Source organism: Gekko japonicus, unplaced genomic scaffold, assembly GCF_001447785.1.
Source record: "Gekko japonicus isolate JY-2015 unplaced genomic scaffold, Gekko_japonicus_V1.1 scaffold2517, whole genome shotgun sequence".
In the NCBI taxonomy this organism is placed as follows: domain Eukaryota; kingdom Metazoa; phylum Chordata; class Lepidosauria; order Squamata; family Gekkonidae; genus Gekko; species Gekko japonicus.
The window spans coordinates 136,703-157,490 of NW_015172623.1; the positions used below are offsets into that span (position 1 = coordinate 136,703).

Genomic DNA, 20,788 nt, shown 5'->3' on the forward strand with positions numbered 1-20,788 from the left:
GAGAGGGGGGGAGAGAGAGAGCCGGGGGGGGAGAGAGAGAGAGACTGGGGGGGAAGAGAGAGAAGGGGGGGAGAGAGACAGAGAGAGAGAGAGAGAGAGAGAGAGACTGGGGGGAAGAGAGAGAACGGGGGAAAGAGAGAGACTCCCCCCCCCCGCGAGTATTGTGGGTCCCCCTTTGTTCCCCTCTAAAGCACTGCTGCTTCTGTGGCGGAAGGTGTGATGGCTGTCATCCTCATAACAGCGAGCAGACCATGGGCCAAAATATGCTACAGGTTAAAGGCAAGCATTAACTGAAAAATGTAGATATACATGTAAATTTGAAACCTTCACTGTACAAAGCTGGGTGTGCAAGAAAAGCAATTCTCAATAAACACAGCCCTAGAGTCACAGTGAAGAGCATGAATTGTGACTGGAGTGTTCCACTTAGGCCACGAACTCAAAAGATGGCATTAGGCACACTGCTGTATTTTGGCCCTGGCCCCCTCAGTAATACAGGGATGGGTTAAGATGTTCGGAAATAATGTATGTGAATTACTTAGAGCACTAAGAAATCACCGTGCTTGGTCATGGTGGTGGCTATTTGAACAAATGTACCCTTTGCCCATGAACTCTGAATTTCACATTAGTTTGACATTGTTGTGTTTATTTTGTTCTTCCTTGTTCACTTGTTCATAGCAGTCACTTTTTGATTTGTTTTAGGTCAGCAAAGCTGCCTGTATTCTCACCAGTCAGACCTTGATGAGGCTACTGAGATCCAGAGAGGCAGCAAGTGCTGTCGATGTGAAAACCTGGCCAACCATCATTGACACAGGTAACAGAACTGACCTTGTTCCCAAGACATACTTGTTTCGGAAAAGATGCAGCTGAGAACCAGCTGTGACATTTTGTCTAGAAGAGTATTATTACCATCTGGTCTTGTATAGGTTGGCTCTTATGACAGTGTCACACAATCTGTTCCTGGTGCATGGGGACAACCTTCTGACATGCACTTATGGCCTTGTGTCCATTCAGGAACTTTAAGCCTATGTATACATGGGTCAAGCTCGCCATCATTCTTCCCATAAGCGGAGAGCAGCAAAGGACATTCAGCTCATACACTTTCATTTAGAGCAAAATGGACAGTGTAAATAAAAACAGAGAGATGGAGCAAACTCAAAAAAAAAAAAAACTAAGCAGGTGTCCCAGCAGGGTATGCTGTGCATCCAGAGGAGGCTTACTGCACCATCTAGTCCTGTGTAAAGACATCCTTGGGAAGGAGGAGTTACTGCAGTCTAAGGAGGAAGAAGAGATTATAAAATATACTTTTGCCCATCTGACAGGAGGGTGTGTGTGACGACCCCTTAACTGGGGAGGTCTGGTTTTACTTTAAAAGTGTTCCTTTTATTTTATTTTACTGGGTATTCCGGCTGCCACCAGGAAATTTAAGGCTTTCCAAACCTCTATAATATAATATTTCTGTCACTGGGTAGGTAAGTCGAGGGTTTAGGCGTTCACGAGAGTCTATGTGTTTCCTGGGAAGAATTTCTTTCAGAACTGGTATCTTAAATAAAAGTAGATTTATTGATATTTCACACACTTTTCTCTCCCACTGTCAGGGATCTGGGCATGTAACTTTGTAACACTTTTTTCCCTTTAGGCCGTATACGGTTACTGTTTCTTTATACTTCAACTTTTCATAACACACACAAGACTTCTCTCTCTCAGACCTTAAAACGAACAAACTGCTTAACTCTTTTACTACACAGAACCAAATTATCCCACACAGGGATGTGTCTCTCTCTCAGACTTCAGAACTTAACTGCTTAACTGAACATCAACTGTCTTTCTCAACAGTCATATCTCTAACTGACCCTCTTGACAGACGTATCTGCTCATCCACACAGAATCATTTCCAAAACCCCTCCCCCTCTCTGTCACTCACCAATCACACCACTTGCTTGTTTCCACTACTCTAGACTATCATACAGCCATGCATCCAAACTTTTAAAGACACACACACAGAGTTAAACATGAAATCGTTACAGGGTGTCATGTTCTGAGATTCCTTGAAGTGTAGGGGAGAGACCATCCTTAGGGAAGACTGAGTGTCTGTTCTTGGTTCCCAAACGTGCCAAAATCTAAACTGATAGGCAAAAGAGCCCTTTTTATAATATTGGTCCTGTGGACCCTTGTGGTTTGAATTTGGGCTGGAAAAACAGTTTTTCATAGAGGTACCAGGGCTGCTAAGAGCCTATCTTGGTATGAGTGAACTTAAATTGGGTGAACTTAAATTGACAAAATACTAAGTTGGGCAGTGATTGCTTCACAGGACAACTCAGGATTAGGGGGATGCATTCGGCTAAATCTGAGCCAAAAAAATTAAAAAAAAATACCTTATCAGTATTTTCAGGCTATTCTTTCAGCTAGATATAGATTGGGGCTGAATTTCAGCTATCTGAAATGCCCAAGTCCGAAAAATCACAAAAATATTTGGAATTTTTCAGGGCCACCAGATAGCTGCAGTTAAAGGACATTTAAAGAGATTGCAGTCCCTTTAAATGCCTTCCAGTTCATTCATGGCTTGGAGAAGGCACTTAAAAGGACTGTGATCCTTTTAAACACTTCCACTCCTCCGTTGAAACCAATAAATAGGGGCACCTTCTTCAGGGGCCCATAGAATTGGACCCCCTAGTCCAATCTTTTTGGAACTTGGGGGGGGGGGGGTTGAGGAGAGGCACCAGCAGCTATGCTGCAAATTCGGTGTCTCTACCTAAAAAGCCCCAGATACCCCTGGATCTATTCTCCATTATACCCTATGGGGACCATGGACTATAATGGTCCCCATAGGGTATAATGCGGCTGAAAAAAATGGGATTCCCGAATATTTACCAAATCCAAATACCATACTGGTATTGGGATTTGGGAATATCGGGAAATACCTATATTTCTCGGGTTCAGTATACCTGAAAAATGCTTGCTTTCTTTTTTCTTTCTTTTTTTGGCGCACCCGTACTCAAGAGTGGTGGTAGAAAGTGCTGTCAAATTGCAACCGGCTTGCAGCGACCCTGAAGGGTTTTCAAGGCAAGAGATTTTCAGAGGTGGTTTGCCATTGCCTGCCTCTGTGTTATGACCCTGGTATTTGTTGATGGTCTCCCATCCAAGACCTAAACAGGGCCGGCCTTAGCTTCCGAGATCTGATGGGATTAAGCTAGCCCGGACTATCCAGGTCAGGGCCAGGTCAAGATACCTGCTTTCATTTGGGGTGAAATTGAGGAGTTTAAACCTCTGGGAGGGGGAATGCACCAGGTGGAGTTTATGAAATTACGAGATACCCACGATGGGGCCCTGACAATGATGCCCCAAGGCTCTTCAGGAGAGTGTACTTCAAAAAGGGTGTGGGGGCTAGTGGCTATTTCCCCTTGTCCAGTACACTGGAAGGTATAGGACTCCCAAGGTCAATCGTGGTGGTCTTCTGTGCAACTGCTCCCTTCTACTAAAGTTGGGCCCTGTAACTCCCTTCTTCCAAGTTTTCTTTCAACAATGGAATACCTCCGTTACAACAAAGTTTGAGTCCAGTGGCACCTTTAAGACCTTATTTAAGGTAAAAGCTTTTGTGTGCAAGCACACTTCTTCAAATATACAAAAGCTTATACCTTGAATAAAATTTTGTTGGTCTTAAAGGTGCCACTGGACTCAAATTTGTCCTGTTACTTCAGACCAACATGGTTACCCACCTGAATTAGAGGAAGCCTTTCTCCGTTGACGGAAGACTTAATGGGAGAGAGTTATAGCACCCAGCTCATAGTTCCATTGTATCACAACTTGACCTGTTTGCTTTATTCTTTAGAGGAATTAATTTTTCAGCATCACATAAAAAAAACAAACCTTGCTCTTGCCTGTTCCAGATGATTTGCCCAGGAAGCGGCTACCTCAGGTCTACAAGCCACCAACCCCAGAAATGTTGGCATACCTGGATTTCAGTGTTTCCACAACAGGGATGCTTACAGGAGTAAAGGTACGGCAGCATCTCACCTAGGCAACATGCTTAGGAGCCTCCGTTTTGTAGGCCAGAATTAAGTCTTGGTTTTTGCTTCTGAATGAAAATGTGCCAGATTGTTTCCAGCCTGTATAAATAAACACTGGCTTTCTTAATACCACATACTGGCAGTAATACATGTGAGCAGATAATTCAGCCAGCAAAATGGCCTTGCTGTGTGTATGGAGCTTTGTGTTCAGAAGGGATTTCCACGTTTTGCTGCTATAATGGCAAAAATATGCAACACCATTCCTCAGGAAACGATTGGAGTAATCTTCAAGGTGTTCCCAGTAGCTTAACTGAAACCAGACTATAGCCAAGCTACCTACAATACTGGTATCCTTGTAGGAGTGTCTGCTCAGGAGCAGGAGGGCCCGTAATCAGTTGTTGCATAGGTTTATCTCTTCTTGTTTTGGCTTCTCTGCATCACTGCTAGTGGTTCCCTTGCCTAAAGAAAGCCCATACCTGTGCCTTGGGCAGTGGTTGCATATGAACTGTAGTGTACCCTAGAATCACAATATCTCATGCAGTGGACTACAGTTGTGGCTCCCATACCTGTAACGTACGTTGCCACTAACCTAGGCAAAAAGGACTTCAGGTTCCGAGGTGTGGAGAAGCAGCAGTAGTTCAGTGATTTGAGTACTTGGCTGGAATGTCAAAGGAACCTGGGACTGGACGACTTTCCTTGATTGCTCTGTGCTCCATTTTCCTTTGTAGCTTTGTACCTACAGAGAGGAGAGCAGTCCTTGTACGACCAAGAGGTTGTGAGCATGGAGATGGCAAAAATCCTTGAGGGTCTTAATAACTGCTGCAAGGAAGACATCACAAATGTCTATTTAAGGATTCATTCTGGGGTAGCCCTGATATCCAGCAAAAACATACATACTCTAAATGCCAAAGTGGCTTACTCCTATGGGTTATGGAGTGGGTGTAGAGTTGTATATATCAGGCTCTCTCTGCCTCTTTTGCTTCTGAGAATCAGTTCTCTCTCTCTCTCTCTCTCTCTCTCTCTCTCTCTCTGCAGATGTCCCATGCAGCAGTCAGTGCCCTCTGTAGAGCCATAAAGCTGCAGTGTGAACTGTACTCCTCACGGCAGATCGCCATCTGTTTAGATCCCTATTGTGGTCTGGGCTTTGCACTTTGGTGCCTTTGCAGGTAAGTGCCAGGATGTTATTAGAAGAACTGCAGGGCTGTTAAAAAGATAGACCCTGGCTGGTTTAAATTAGGACAGCATCAAAGGGAGGAAGGCCTGATTGCAATGGCTAGTGTTGGAGCCTTTCTACACAAGTGAAGTCATTCCAGTTCACGTGACCCAGGGACCCATGGCCTGCCTAAGAACAAGGCCAGTTTCATCATTCAGATAGCTAGCGTTTCCCTTTTGCCCTCAGTTGTTAAGAACATCAGGCCATTTATATCTGTACACAGTTAAAACGGTATGCATCTGATTCTTTCTCCTTGGGGAAAGGTATTACAAGCTTTGTGTCCATCTGGTATGAAGAATTCATTTTAAATGGAGTCCTTACTTTGAGACCTACATTTTGTGCCTGACGTGCCCCACAAAGAGCACAGTCCACAAACCAGATGCATTGGTGCAACAGCCTTTCCTCTGCACCAGCATGCAACCGCTGACCCCTCTGCCTAACCGAGATAGAGGGCAAATATGGCCCATAGGGCTCCATGGAGACATTTGGTGGGATAAAAAACCCCTCAGAAGTAAAGCATGCCACTGCTGCTTGGCTGGAGCAGTTGCACCAGCTCTGAGCTAAGAATGGAGCAGAGCTGATAGCAGTTTTTAACTGCTGATTATGTGATTATTTGGATTGCCAGAATGCCTAGAGTTTGCTCAGTTTGTCTCTGTATGCAGGGACGAGTGGGGAGGCGAGTCACTGTGACAAAAGAAGGTTTGCAAATTACCTTTAGGCTGCACAGAACTAGTGAAACCCATCCAGTTCCGAAAAGTAATGCCTTGTCTGTCTGTCTGATGTTCTCTGGCAGTGTGTATTCTGGTCACCAGTCCATCTTAATTCCTCCTATGGAGTTGGAATCCAACCTTTTCCTGTGGCTCTCCACTGTTAGCCAGTACAAAATACGGGACACTTTCTGTTCCTATTCCGTCATGGACATGTGTACAAAGGGGCTTGGGAACCAAGTTGATGTATTAAAGGTAAGAAGCTGAGGCTTATTTTGTACTGTGGGGGGCGGGGGGGGGACTTGAAAATACCTTTTAATCTTCAGGCTGTCGGAATGGAATTGCATTTCCTTGCTTTTTATCCTCCCTTTCCTATGAGAGGCTTGGAAATTTCCTCTTTAAAAAGAGTTTTGCTGACTATCTTGAACTGCCTGTTTCAAATCCAGTTTTCAGTTTATTTATTTTATTTATGTATTATATTCGGCTTTTATACCGCCCTCCCTGCAAGTGGGCTCAGGATTGAGAAAAAGAAACTGATGTTCCTAGCCAGGCATGGTGGAAACTCTCCCAAGAGAGCATGTACGTAAGCGTACAACAAATTCTTATAAAAATACATATAAAATAATAAAGTAGTATAAAAATACAATTCTAGAAACACCCGATACCCACATGGCTCCGTAATACAATTCTAACCCTCAATTTACTTTACTATAACAGCGGGGGAGGGGGGGTGAAAGCAGTTAATGGACCAAATATCTGTTGGCAGCTATTAACCGTTAGACTATTGATGTTAAGTACCGTTAATGTTAAAACTGTTGCTGTGCTCAAGTGTATGCTTGGTGGAACATCTCTACCTAGAGCACCTAGAGCACAATGCAGTGAGAAATACTTCTGCACAGGCCCATTGAAATGCCTGGGGCTGTGGGCTTGGTGGTAGACGTTTATTCCCTCCTGAGGTCCGGTTTAAACTAAAGTTAAGCAGATAGGAAGGATTTTTGACCTCACAGGTATCCAGCTATATTTGAAATTTTCTCCCCAGCGTAATGTTCTGTTCATTGATTCATCGCTTCAAAAGACACTGTATTTTGAATATATTAACTGAAGCAGAGCTTTTGTTTTTCAAGCTGAAAAACTTTGTATTCGGTAAGCAGATCCCCCCCCCCCCCCGGTTTGGTTGGATCCTTCCAGTCGGTTCTGCTGGTGTCAGCGTGTTCCCCCAAGCGAGAGAAGGCTTCTTCTGATGTAACAGGGTCTTCTGCTAGCAGAGGAGTCTCTTGCGTCAATGGAACACACCGACACCAGCAGAACAGACTGGTAGGATCCAGTCCATTGATTTTACAAGCTCTTTTTAGCCCAGTAAGGATGGTTGAGAGGGGAATTTTAAACACAACATCTCAGAAAGTACAAGCAGTACCACAGAATTCAGGAGTGGCTTGCTGTTTGAAAGTAATGGTTGTTGCCAGCACATTAACCCTGGTACAAGATTGATATCTATTCTGGCCATTCAGTTCACTAAGCAAAGCTACTAAGATGTAGGGTAGGGGGGGTGACAAAATCACAGCAACCAATTATTTGCTTGCTAGCATAATTTTGTGTTATGAAAATCAGTCCGAGGCTCTTTGATGTCAACAGAAGTTTTGTTAGTAGAGAGATGGGAAGGATGAGTCACTGGGTCCTATTGTTAAAATTCTTTCTTTGGCTGGGTCAGTGTGACCAGATTAATATCTTGCTGTTCGCACAAACATATCTATATTGTTTTAATGATTACTCAACAGCCCTGGTGTACGTACTGATCTGACTTTCGGATGCAGTCTTTGTCCTTTTGACTTTTCACAATATTTCCTCCGTCATAAAGGGCTGATAACACATAGGTCTTTCAGTAAGGACCCCAAGTACTATAGATGATACAGAAAGATGATTGGTGATTGATGCATTTTCTTTCTGCTTGGCCACGGGCCATCATGGATGCTAAACTGGTTTGGGCATGCCAGTGATACCTTAAGTGAGTAGGGGAAATGCTAGCATCACAAAATACCTAGTAATGCTTTACAGGACAAAATAGTGCTCCTTGAGCTTGAATGGAGGATTGACCAGTGTTCTCTTGGCCTGCTGGCCTGTTGAAATATGTCATTACTACCCCCCTCCCAATGTGTTTGATTTCTGTGCATTGGCAGGCAAGAGGCATTAACCTGTCAGGTGTCCGGACCTGCGTGGTGGTGGCAGAGGAGCGTCCACGGGTGGCTCTTACTCACTCCTTCTCCAAGCTGTTCAAGGACATTGGCTTGTCATATCGTGCAGTCAGCACCACCTTTGGGTCAAGAGTCAATGTAGCAATCTGTTTACAGGTAACAAAAAAGCCTTATTGGTCTCTTTATCGGGGTTCGGGTGTGGCCCCAACCTATTTTGAACCTGTGCACACAGCTAGTTTTATGACCTTGAAGATTTTTGAGTGCTGATCTCCAGGGTGCTCTGGAGAGAACTAGTTGAAGTGGGTCACAGGACCCATGTGAAATAATAACCACACGAGACAGTGGGCTGCATTGGGATTTCCCATTCTCCTCCTCCATCAGCAGAGTTCTGCGGTTTTATCCAAACCTCCTTTTCCCAGCCTTCCTCTGTTTTTAATGCCACACGAAACCTCTACAGATACAATTATGAGAATGGTCCCTGACTCCCTCTTGTTTGTCCCCCCTGTGGATTGAGAAAAAGAAAATGATGTTCCTAGCCAGGCATGGTGGAAACTCTCCCAAGAGAGCATGTACGTAAGCGTTCTTGGCATAGAACAGAAACCATTCCCTTAATATGCGCCTTTGCATGAGCTGTGTTTTCTGTGTTACTGGGCACTTGATAACCTAGCTTGCATTTCCCTCCCTCAGGGCCTTCAACTATCTACCACTTATCTCAGTAGAAGCGAAAAATATACATGCTTCAATAAAATGTCTGTTTAATGTTTTTAGGGAACCTCAGGGCCTGATCCCACCACAGTATATGTGGATCTGAAGTCCTTAAGACACGACAGGTATGGCTCTGTTTTTATTGTCGTTATTTATCTTTGCTGTTTGAAGTCTGTGATCAAAATATGTTTTTTTTTAAAAAAACAACTTTATTTGGATATAACATCAAGTCAACCAATATAACATTTTAGTATCCATCATCTGTTCAACAATAAAACTTATGTACCATATCTTTTTACCCTCGTTACATCCTTCCCCCTCCCATTTCCCTCCCCTATACATGGCTTCCCACAGTGCTTCGGCCTCCTGCGCTTCTTATTTCTAAATTCAATTTCCATTTAATATTTCTTATATTTCACTTATGTCCACTCCGTCTTTCTTACTCCTCATTTTCTACAATCTCCATAATGGTTCTACTTTTAGTAATCATCAAAACTGAATAATGTGTCTTTTACGTCTTCATATTTTTCCAAATAGTCTTTTAAATCCTTCCAGTCTCTATAAAAATCCTCCGCATCCTGATTATTCAATTTCCAGTGATCAAAATACGTTTTCGTCTGTCCAACCATGCAGCTCAAAGAGGGCATTTAAGTCTTCAGAGGAGGGAGTGGCAGTGTCCACGAATTGCCTGCTCCCAGTGCATACCCTCACTTTGCTTGCATGAGGTCCACGTAGCTTCACCCAGAACAAACTGGGGGGAGGTTTTGCAGGCTGCTGGAGAGGGAGGGGGAGAGTCCTGCAAGGTCTGGAGATCATTGGATATGTACACAATCAATTTATTCACATTAATTTGCTTAATTTGCCAAAGTCTAACTGGTCAGGTGAATATGTAGCTTCTTGCACAATTATGCCATATCTAGCGTGATGCCAAGCAGTGCCTGGGAGGTCAGGGGTCTGGAAAGGCATGGGCGGGACATGTCACAAAGCTGGAGGGGCAAGGAAAATTCCTTCCCAGACTTTTGCTGCTATTTTCAGCATTCTCCTCCTTGAACCAAGCAGTCACCTGACCCTTCCTTCCTGGCACCTACGTGGGCCTGGTATTTTAACATCACAAATTGGAAGAATCTGCTCCTCCCCTGCCAAAGAACTATAACCATTGTCCAATAGTACAAACAGACAGGAAGAGCCGATGCAACGTCTTTGCCTTTGCACAATCCAGGGGATCCTGATTGTTGTTTACAAGACAGCCAGTGTTGCTATTTGACCAATTAGTCATTTTTCATATACTGGCTAAAGGGACTGGGTAGACAGGCCTCTTGCTGGTTGAAGTCCTGTGAAAGGCGCTCTCTCTCTCTCTCTCCCCCTCCCCTTTTTGTGTGTGGAAGGAAGCTGAATTTAACCTGAATTTAACAGCTTAAACAACTTATTTAAAAAATGTACTCAAAGATAAAGATTGGTTGTTTAGGTGGTTCAGAACATTAGAAGTGGGTTTTTTTAATTATCCTTTAATACTCATCCTGAAGGTACAAGTACTTCCTTTGTCTTATTTTTCATCATATGCACCTGTTTCTCCAGAGTCCGGCTAGTTGAAAGAGGTGCTCCCCAGAGCCTGCTGCTTTCCGAGTCAGGCAAGGTAAGGTTACATCTGTTGATGAAGCATCTAGTGTACAACCAGACAACTTTCTGTCATTGAGGAGAAGCAAGGCCAGCGGCAGGAATCATGTTCTTGGGGCCCTTGTATGGCTGCCACATGGCAGTAGCCATGGAGACATTGCCCCCCCCCCCCCCGGCATTATACAGGCATGACTCATCAAAAAAACAACTCCTTATTGGGTGTACACTTTGTGGTAAAGCTGGGTTGACTGCTACAGTATGTGTGGGATGGCCATTACAGTAGCACAGTCCCCTATGAAGTGGTGTTTCTAAGTAAAAGTAGATCTTGTGTACATATTTTGCACTTTAGTGAGCTGATATCAGAGATGAAGGCTTAGTTGTCAGTATATATTTATTTAATGTGGAGGCACAGAGCTTAGAAGAAATTGATTTATTATTGTAGAAGTTTCTTGAGCTGCCCTGAGCCCTACGGGGGAGGGCGGGGTATAAATTTAAATAATAAATAAATAAATTGAAACCCATGAATCCTGATTTGGCTGTTGGAAATGCTGTCTTGCTATTAAAATGCCCTAATGTTTATATTGGATGTACCAGCACATAAGTATGGTCTTTCAGCTCTACTTCTTCCTCTTTTAGATACTGCCTGGAGTCAAAGTGATCATTGTTAATCCTGAGACTAAAGGACCTGTTGGAGACTCTCACCTTGGAGAGGTACATGTTGCTGTTGCTTCTGTTTTACATGCGTAGATCTGGCTTAGACCAGTACTGCACAGTTCCTGTTTGTTCCAAAGAGTGCTACACTGGGGGACTTCTCAGGGCCGGTTTCTGATTTGGATGCTGGAAAGATGTACTGATTTCCACAGCAGTTCTGATGGTCCATCTCTCGTTCCACATGTTGAGATGGCATGTACTATACCAAATGAATACATTTTAGAAAAATGCATCCATTCTAAATGATAATTCCTAAAGGCTACATCTTTTTGTTTTTATTTGCAAGTTAGAATTCTAAAAAATGTGTCTGGCTTACATGTATACTACATTTAAGCTTTGTTTCACCTGAACTTTTTTATTGCAAGAAGCCCATGATTGGTCTCCTCACTTAAGAATGGGAAACAACAATTGCATTGTTAATAAATCCTGTGTTCATTACCTTCACAGATCTGGGTGAATAGTCCCCACACTGCCAGTGGTTACTATACCATCTATGATAATGAAACCCTCCAAGCAGATCATTTCAACACCCGCCTGAGCTTTGGTGATGCTGCCCATACTCTGTGGGCACGAACAGGGTACCTCGGCTTTGTACGCCGAACAGAACTCACAGCTGCCAGTGGAGGTAAGACAAAACATAAAACATGCTTTCCCCTTTCAGTAGGGAGGTTTTGTGACATCTGATAAGCATGTTACGTGTGCAGGTAACTTCAGGACAAAAGCTCTGAACTGAGTGCATTGTAATGATGTGTGCTGCTTTGGAGGTACTTATACCAAGATGCAGGGCACAAATGTTTTAATAAATGATTTATTCATAAATAAACTATTTGCTTCTTTCTGGACTAAAGAGATAGGAAGCGTGGGTCTTTTTTTAGATTCTGGAGTGAAGGAATGGTTCTCAAACAACAAAATAATGTGCTAAAAGATATTTAGTTACTCTCCTATCCAGGAATTTTAGAAACAAACAATAATGGATAGCAATAATAACAACAATAACAATAGCAATAATGCATTAATTTCTTGTGAATATATCTGACAAAAAAGGAGTGTCTCCTGTCTTTCATTTATATTTATTGAGCTTTAACAAGGGCAACTTCAGTTTGAAGAATCTGTACATAAAACTTTTAATTTTCCTCTCCAGAACGCCATGATGCACTATATGTCGTAGGAGCATTGGATGAGACTCTGGAACTACGTGGGTTGCGTTATCATCCAATTGACATCGAGACCTCAGTTTCTCGGACACACAGAAGCATAGCTGAATGGTATAGAAACAATGAAGAATATTTGTTTCCTCTTGAAGTGGAACTGCAGCAGTGCTAAGCTAAAGTGCTGGCACTCAAAACATGGTTGTAGCTCTTAGTTGCATGAGCAGAGTAATCTAGTTGTGGGTTTTTCCATCTGAATGAAGAGAAAGTATCAACTCTAAGGCTAATGTTTGTAGAGAGTCTAAGAGACATTCCCTGTGCAACTATCTAGAAATCAGTTAAGGCCATTTCACATATTATACAGTGACAAACCTATATTTGCAGCATGGTGTACAGTCAGTAAAGAGCAGCAATCATTTCTGGCTCTCACAAGCACACATGAATTGATAAGTGTGCTTTTAGACAGCTATATGTCACAGTCATGCTTTATCTTTGTAGATGTGTATCTAAGATATTTTATGTGTAAAGTGGCCCTGAGATTTGAAATTAAAGCCCAGCAAATGAGGCTAGGCAGCCTCTGTTCCTGACACATCATAAATGGTTGAAGCTCAGATCTCAGGATTCAAACAAAACTAACAATCTAGAAGCCAATCTCATTCATATTAGGAAATGACAATGTGTGAATAAGTACTGGAGATTTAAAGAGCTTGATTTAGGAAGAAGCTTGCCAAGATCCACTTTCTAAACATTAAATAGTCACACATTCTAGTATTTAAGTGCAGGTGCATTGTGTTGACCCCATACACGGATGGGAATATTTTATGTAGCCATCCAAGGATGGGGAACCATATGCAAAATCTGGCCTACCTCACTTTGCATTTGGTCTCTTTATTTCCTCTTTCTTAGCACCCATCCTTTGGGTTCCACCACTTCTTTTTGGACTGGTCCTAACAATACAGGGAATGTTCCAAAGGATATTTCTAAGACAATGTGGACAGGACCTGATTTAAGTATATGAGGCAGTTGGTAAATGCAGTCAGCTCCCAGTACAGCTATTCCAGCTCTCTGTGTTTAGTCAGCTTCGGGAAACAGGAGCAGGAAACTGAGCAAAGGGAGCCATCATTCTTCGTCCTTCCCTAGGAAGGAGGTGGCAGCACACACCTTCCACTCTAAGCACTTCCCAATCAGTAGAGCTGGTGGAGTGGCAGGGAGGATGTATAGATCAGTATATATAAGCGAAGGATGTGCATGAATTCCCCAGGCCTGTACAAGACACTATTAGCCAGTTCTTCTGTTCCACGTGTGGTGGTCTTGCTACTCCCTTTGTGGCTCTGTCTCATAACACTCTCCTAACATTTGAATCTGTGGAATCATTGCCGGGGGGGGGGGCAGTAAACAGGCACTGCTTACAGGGGAAGGAACCGCATGATTGGTCCTTCTCTTATGGACATCCACATTCAAACATTACCAGAGGGTCATGGGAAGTAGCAAAAAAACGGGCATGTATCATGGAGGAGAGCATACATAGGCTATATATAAGAATCTTAAGAGAGTTTGGTTGTGTCATTTACGTCATAACTCCTTGTAGCGATTACCTAACTAATGAAGAGATCGAGAATGTAGTATAATGTAAAGGTGCCTAATCTCTATGAATCTTTTCCCTCAGTGCTGTTTTCACATGGACCAACTTACTCGTGGTCGTTGTGGAGCTATGTGGCTGTGAGCAAGAGGCCCTTGATCTGGTCCCTCTGGTCACCAACGTGGTTCTGGAAGAACATTATCTGATTGTGGGAGTTGTGGTGGTGGTTGATCCTGGGGTGATCCCCATCAATTCCAGAGGAGAGAAGCAACGCATGCATCTCCGTGACAGCTTCTTGGCTGACCAGCTGGACCCCATCTATGTAGCATACAACATGTAATCTTGGGCATGCAGGTCACAGCGCTGATTACAGACTTCGCAGGGACCAGGGACAGCTATGGAAACAAAGCAAAGAGTGGTTGGAAAATTAGCAAACATTGTTGAGAAATTGGATTATGCTATCCTGTTCACCTCCTGGATTGAAAGCAAAGCAGGCTGATCGAAGAGGAAAAGATGACAGCGTGGCAAAGAAAGTTTATGTTGGTATTGCAGGACATTAGCTTTACACAGTGGAAAGTTTGACCTGCATGAGAAAACAATGCATTACTAAAGCCTTTACTGTAGTGTTAAACTTTTTTTCATCTGTTGTATATATTTGTATTTTTTCTAATACTGTTTTAGGATTCTACAAGGGGGGGGTGTTATTTAGTTAAGATAACAGATTATTAAGGAAAAGGTCACATGAATCCTGCTTGTTCCCCAGCAAACAGTGTGCTTTGCAGCTGTGTGTTAGTTTCATTCTGTAATGTATCGTTAATATGGGATCACACCACGTACTTAAAATTGTGCCATGACCAAATCCGATAACCCACTGAATGGAAGAATTACTTATTCATATAGATATTTCTTAAATTTTAAAAGAAAGGATTTTGCCTATATTTTAAATATGTAAATATTAATATGCGTAATTCACTTATTTAGAAATTGACTCAGATGATGGTGACATGTGCGGTAGATGCCATTTAAGGGCTTGATTAAAGCCCTTAAACAAATTTTTGTTTTTTTGTTAGGCAATTAATGTAAGAAATGCAGAACTTAAAATAGGTTGTCCACTCTGTTTTGTTTTATTGCTGGCCAGAGTATGTCATAGCATGTAGAAGCCTATATTTTCAATGCACATGTTTCTAAAAGAGGCTGAAATCCATAAGCTTTTAAAGCATTATCAAAATAACAAAGGAAAAACAGTTGCAACTCTGGAATGTTTAATGTAACCTGTACAGCCTCTGCTTACTCTTGTCATAAAATGGTGTGTAGGCAGGACACCATTTAACCAGAACCACTCAATTCATTGTCTGAGTCAGGACTCCCTGCTTATCTGTCCATTCACAATGTTTTATGCCCACTAACAGATGCAAATGCACAGAGAGACTTTAATTTAAACTGGGGAAAAAAATCCCTGTGGTTTCCTTGATGCCTTCCCTGGTTTCTGGGTGGAACTTGTTACTACAAAGTGAGAACAACAAAGTGAGAACAGTTACAGAATGTCTTCAAAGCAGCATCAGGGCAATTCTGTTGAAAGCATGGGGAAATACCTCTCCAAATGTGGTTAGAAAGCAACCGATCAGTTTCCAGTCTTCAAAGTATTGATGGGGAGAGAAAAAAAGCAGATGCCTTAAAATGTGCTGAAACGAACATTGTCTGAAAAGGGTTTGTAGCCTCCTCTCATTGGGCTTGGCAGGTGTAGGAAGATTTCATTCTAAATTATCACTTTTCTCCCCCCTTATTGTATCCTTAGATTCTTTTTTCTCTCCCTTCCCTTTACGTTGTTTAAGAAAACACTGAAAGTGGATGCCAGAAATGGTAACAATTCTACTTGGGCCATTTGTGGTCTATTGTGTAAATAGTTAGGATATTTTAATAATATATCTGTTTGCACCCACTCTGTAATAAAGTCAATGTTTTTAGACATTTTTAAAAGAGATATAGATATAAACTTGGATTAAATCCTGAACTACAGCAGCTATATTAAGTGCAGCGCTGACAGCTTCCCCTTAAACAAACCCCATACGTATACTTGAAAACTTTTCTGTACAAACTTCCAAACAGTTATTTTTAATGACCTGAAATATTGATACTTTGATGGAAAACATTTAAATATGTTAGCAGATATATTTAAGGTTATCTTCTTTGGTCATACGTAACAGTGATGAAATATATAATGAAACAAAGAGTTACAGCAAAACGAGAATGGGATGGAAGGAGGTCCCTTTGCTCTGAATTATTGAAATATTAGCTACTGGTTCTTTTAGAGGAGACTTTGAATATTTTGTATTATCAGTATTTCCATAGTGCAGTGCTGCTACCTAGGTGAAAACCCTTCCATGCTGATAGTTTTAAGGCATCATCTGCCCTGGTTAGGAAAACAAAATATAGCAGTTGCTGGAATTCAGCATGTGAAGAGCATAGTACCAAGGACTTCAGCATATAAATGTCCTGAGCACTCAGCCCTGATTTTTTAACTGCAGTTTGGGCTATTATCAGCTTTTTACAACAAACCACTTTAGCATCTTTCTACTGAATGGAGCACGAATGCATTCCTTTGCCAAGATACAGGCTCCCACCTCTGTGACACCTTCCTGACCCTGCACCCCTTTACACATCTCTCCAGATGTAGCCTGACAGAACATTTTGTGTGCAAGTCAGAGAGAGACTTCCTCGAATGACATTTGCAACCTTTCAGTCTGGAAGACTTGTGTTCTGTTATTTGTGGGTGGGGGGATGCTACTAAATGCAATTTCCCCCCTTGATTCAGTTGGTAAGCATTACTTGCCTTCCCAGGTTAGTGTGTGACTTTGAATGCAGAGTGTTATCTTTCCGGAAGCCTTGGTGATTAATACTCTGGGGATTTCAGTTGTACACTTTGAGCTTGGGACCTCCTCAGTGCTGCACAATTGTTTGCCTTCAGGTAGCTTACACAAAATGGCTGAGATTCCAAAGGAATGACTGTGAAATCAGTGTCATGTTCCCCTTGACCTATGATGCTGATTCGCTCTGTGTGGTTTTGGGTATGTTGTTTCATGTTCTCCATCAGCATATGAGATATTGCAGCTTTTGAATGGAATTCAGGGAAAGTGTGTAGGTTTTGCTATGAGACCTGTCTGGAAATAACTGGCCCGCCCATTTCCCACAGAACCAAGCAGACTGGTGGTTGTTTTAATGAATCCAAAGGGGCAAAGTCAGTTCTCAAGCCCAGTTTTTTGGGGGAATTTCTGTATTGGCTCAGGTGATGCTGAACCTAAGTGTACTAGATTTTCAAGAGTGTGTATTGTTATGAAACAGTTGGGAGCATCTGTTAGCCTGTGAATCCATTTACCATGAACATTCAAGAAAAAATGTCTTTCGCATTTTATTTTCAGAGAATTTCCACTCTTGTTCAGTATGTTTATTATTGTACCTATTACACCACCCTGCTATTTACTGATTTTAGTCAACTGCGTAGTCAAGAATGATGGGTCATGCTTAACTATGCTGGAGATATGGTTGTAAAAAAACCATAGATAGTTATTTAGCCCTGAAGGCATTCCTCCCCTTTCATTAATGTCAATACGTTTACCATTGTCAGATTCAAATTATAGCAGTGTAATTATGTATAAAGGTTTTTTTTAATTTATTTGAAATTAGGTTTTAGATATACTTTTTTAAAAATTTTAACATCTGGCTGGACAGTGTTCCATTAACGCATTGATTGTGTCTCCTTTGTCTCGTGTTAATAAATAATGATGCCTGACTGTTTTCTTGATTCTTCATCCCTTCTCCCTAGCGGGAGAGGTAAAAATCTCCTGGATCTGGAAAATATACGGGTCTTGAAATTGCATTTGTTCCAGATCTGCTATCCTGATGCTTAAGGAACAGATCTCTTCCCAACGGTCTATTTGCATCTGTATTTTAAATCGTAAACCATGACTGTGAGTGACCCATTACATTGTGAAGAAAATCTTGCACAAAGATAACAACAAATTAATTAATCCTGGTTGATTCTCCCGTCTTCACAACAGGTCTAAATGCTAGAAAGCTCTCTGTTCTCACATAGCTTTGATGCAGTACCAAGAGTAAGCTTTGAAAAAAGAGTGTTTCTAGTGGTTATTTCCATCTGTAATTTTTCAAAGCCAGGGCCTCTGTGCCTTTCATAAAGTCAGGTTCCATAGCTCACAGGAGGTATGTTTCCTATAATCCTCTAAGTGACCTAGAAGGAGGGTGTGTGTGCATATCTGGCGCTGTTAGAGCGCTGAGGTTCTACCTGGTTTGATGTGGTTAGTTATGGTGTCCTTTTAAGGCGATCTGTCATAGAAGACCTATCCTAAAATCTACAATTTTTCAGCTGCCTTAGATATTATAGGCTACCGCTATCAGTCATTAGATCATGTTGCTGCTCAGGGAACTACTGGCCTCACTTAGGGGGAAATGATTACTTCTGTAGTTTTAGGTGAAGAGCAATTACCCCCTTGAAGTCATGTGTAAGATCTTTGTAAAGTGCTGTAAAATAGACAATCTCTTCACAGACCAAAGCATTTGTCAAAGGATTTGTTTGTGTAGAATCTAATAGCTGAAACCTTTTGAGCAGAACTTGCACCCGTTATGTGGATACCGACCTCTGTTTGTTCAATATCTGGATTGATAGACCTGTTGTGATTATATTCTAATTGTAAAGAGGACTCTGGAAAAGTGTTTCTAGTTGAACACACACACAGGGTATGTTCAGACGGGGCATTTGCAACGGTATAGGTGCCTCACATGGCGAACATCTGCCTTCCGTCCCTAACCGTTGCAAAGAGCTTTAAACCATTGTATTCTGCCACTAGGTCCCCAAGTGGTGGTATCCTGAGTGCAACGGTTGTAATTGCTTTACCCCCCGTCTGATCGCTCTCCACCGTTGTAGAGCCACTTCCGTTCGGAAGCCCGAGGCTTCCGATTTTCGCCTGCCTTTTTTTTTTAGGTCGGCAATATGCGCTTGGGTGAAGCTATGCCCCGGCGTTTGTTTTTTTTAAAAAAAGAAAAGGTCCTTAGTTTAACTTTTAGAGGAGTCCGGGACCTCAGGGAGGCCACTTTGCTCTTTAAACTTTAAAGGTAAGTCCTTACCTTTAAACTTTAAATGTAAGACGGGGTGTTTTGCGCATGCATGAAGATCACCATTCTGTGGATGGCTGCCTATGCGCATGCACAAACTGAATTTTAAAAACCCACAAACCGCCGACGCCCGCTGTGTGTGAATGGGCATGCAGCGATGGGCTCCGCAGACAGGAGGTAAGTGTGATTGCGTTTCAGCCGGCATAAACTGCACCGGTTCCAACCAGTACAGTTTATGCCGGCTAAAACGCCCCGTCTGAACGCACCCACACAGACACAGAATAGCAGCCATAAAACCAGTCAATAAGTTTATATTAAAACTTAGAAAGAACATGATGGATAAATTAGTGATTCCTAAAGTGGGTGGTATGCCCCCTTGGGGAGGATTACCTAGGGGGTGCTAAGAAGCAAGGGGGTAGCAGGCTACAGCCTAGATGCTAACAAAGGAGAAATGTACCGTAATAAACTCCAACAGTAATAAAACATATATATTCAAGCAATTCACTAGAGATTCAATAAAGAAATATACAATGTTATCTGATAATAACAGTATTCAACTTGTGCAGTAATGATTCATCAAACATCCCACAGGAAAGGAAAAACTGTATAACATTAACAGGGATAAATTTCCAAATTCATCTAACATTCTTCAAAGAAGGAAAAAGTAAGTAACATTCACAAGAGTAAATTTCCAGCCACAAAAATGTACGCAAATGAAGGAAAAAGAGTCCTTATTACAGTCAGTCCTTATCACTGGAGATACATAAAGCTGAGTCTTCTAGTAAAGCTGAAGTCACTTAAGGGTGAGGTCCAGTGGAGCACCGGTAAACAGACCATTTCACAGTCTTTCTCAAGAATTGCCCAGAAGCAGTTAAAACTTCCAAATTCACAACATAAACAATTCCAAAAAACTGCCAGGCTTAAATGGAGCACCACCCTCTACCAATCCATACAAATATCTCCATATTTCATTAAGGGTATTTGCTGGCAAATGACACTCCCAAAGTTTCTGCCTGTGGGATGTTTGATCTGGTGGAAAGTATCAGCATTTTTAGTATACATGCCACCAGAACCAGAATGCCCTGAGCCGGTTCGTGGGGAGGGCGACATTTTTGAGAAACTGTCATCACCATGTGTGTGTTTTCTGTCATTTTTCAGTTTTTTGTTGTCAACATAATAGTATTAAGCGTGGTATTTCTTTTCCTGTGTTCTCGGTTACTGAACCTGTTGATTATGAAGTGTTCTTTTTAGCTATATATGTGTTATTTTTGTTGCAGCCCACTCAGTATTGATATTTCTAAGTTATGTAATGATTTAAAACTCCTTAACTGTTTTCAGAAAGGATAAACTCTTCTAAGGAAAAAATTAGAGTATAAATAACAAAAATTCTGGTAGTAAGAAGAAATTATGGTAAATAAATACTGGGGGGAAATTTGCCTATATTTTCAAGGGGGGGAATTAGACAACCTTTTACGCAGAAAATAAAACACATGGTCTTTATTCAGAACTGCAGTAATAAAATGAAAGAAAGAAACAATAAAATTATTAAAAGGAGGCAAAATTTAAATCTTTTATCCCTTTAAATTCAAGCCATTATTTTTCTTCGGGTTTTTTCAGTCTTCCAGTCCCTTTTATTTTTATCCAACTTCTTTCCAAGCAAAAAAATTGACTCTAGATTACTAAACGTGGTGATTCACTGGGAAACTGCTATCACTTCATCAAGCCTATTAAGAACTTACTTGTACAGTGAAGCAGTTACTAAATGTGATATCTAAGATTCTTTCTAAATGACTA

General features: G+C 41.8%; 1 protein-coding gene across 1 annotated transcript in view; it reads left to right on the forward strand.

Moving 5' to 3' along the window:
- Window positions 1–14,264, forward strand: part of DIP2B (disco interacting protein 2 homolog B) — a gene marked incomplete at its 5' end in the record, with an annotated part of 116,690 nt that extends 102,426 nt beyond the window's left edge. The window contains 11 exons of the mRNA XM_015421671.1: window positions 700–811; window positions 3,885–3,994; window positions 5,040–5,170; window positions 6,011–6,179; window positions 8,099–8,269; window positions 8,882–8,943; window positions 10,394–10,451; window positions 11,069–11,143; window positions 11,591–11,768; window positions 12,285–12,408; window positions 13,958–14,264. Of these exons, the coding sequence (XP_015277157.1) occupies window positions 700–811; window positions 3,885–3,994; window positions 5,040–5,170; window positions 6,011–6,179; window positions 8,099–8,269; window positions 8,882–8,943; window positions 10,394–10,451; window positions 11,069–11,143; window positions 11,591–11,768; window positions 12,285–12,408; window positions 13,958–14,210 (1,443 nt within the window). The remainder of the gene's footprint in view (window positions 1–699; window positions 812–3,884; window positions 3,995–5,039; window positions 5,171–6,010; window positions 6,180–8,098; window positions 8,270–8,881; window positions 8,944–10,393; window positions 10,452–11,068; window positions 11,144–11,590; window positions 11,769–12,284; window positions 12,409–13,957) is intronic.
- Window positions 14,265–20,788: the final 6,524 nt, after the last annotated feature.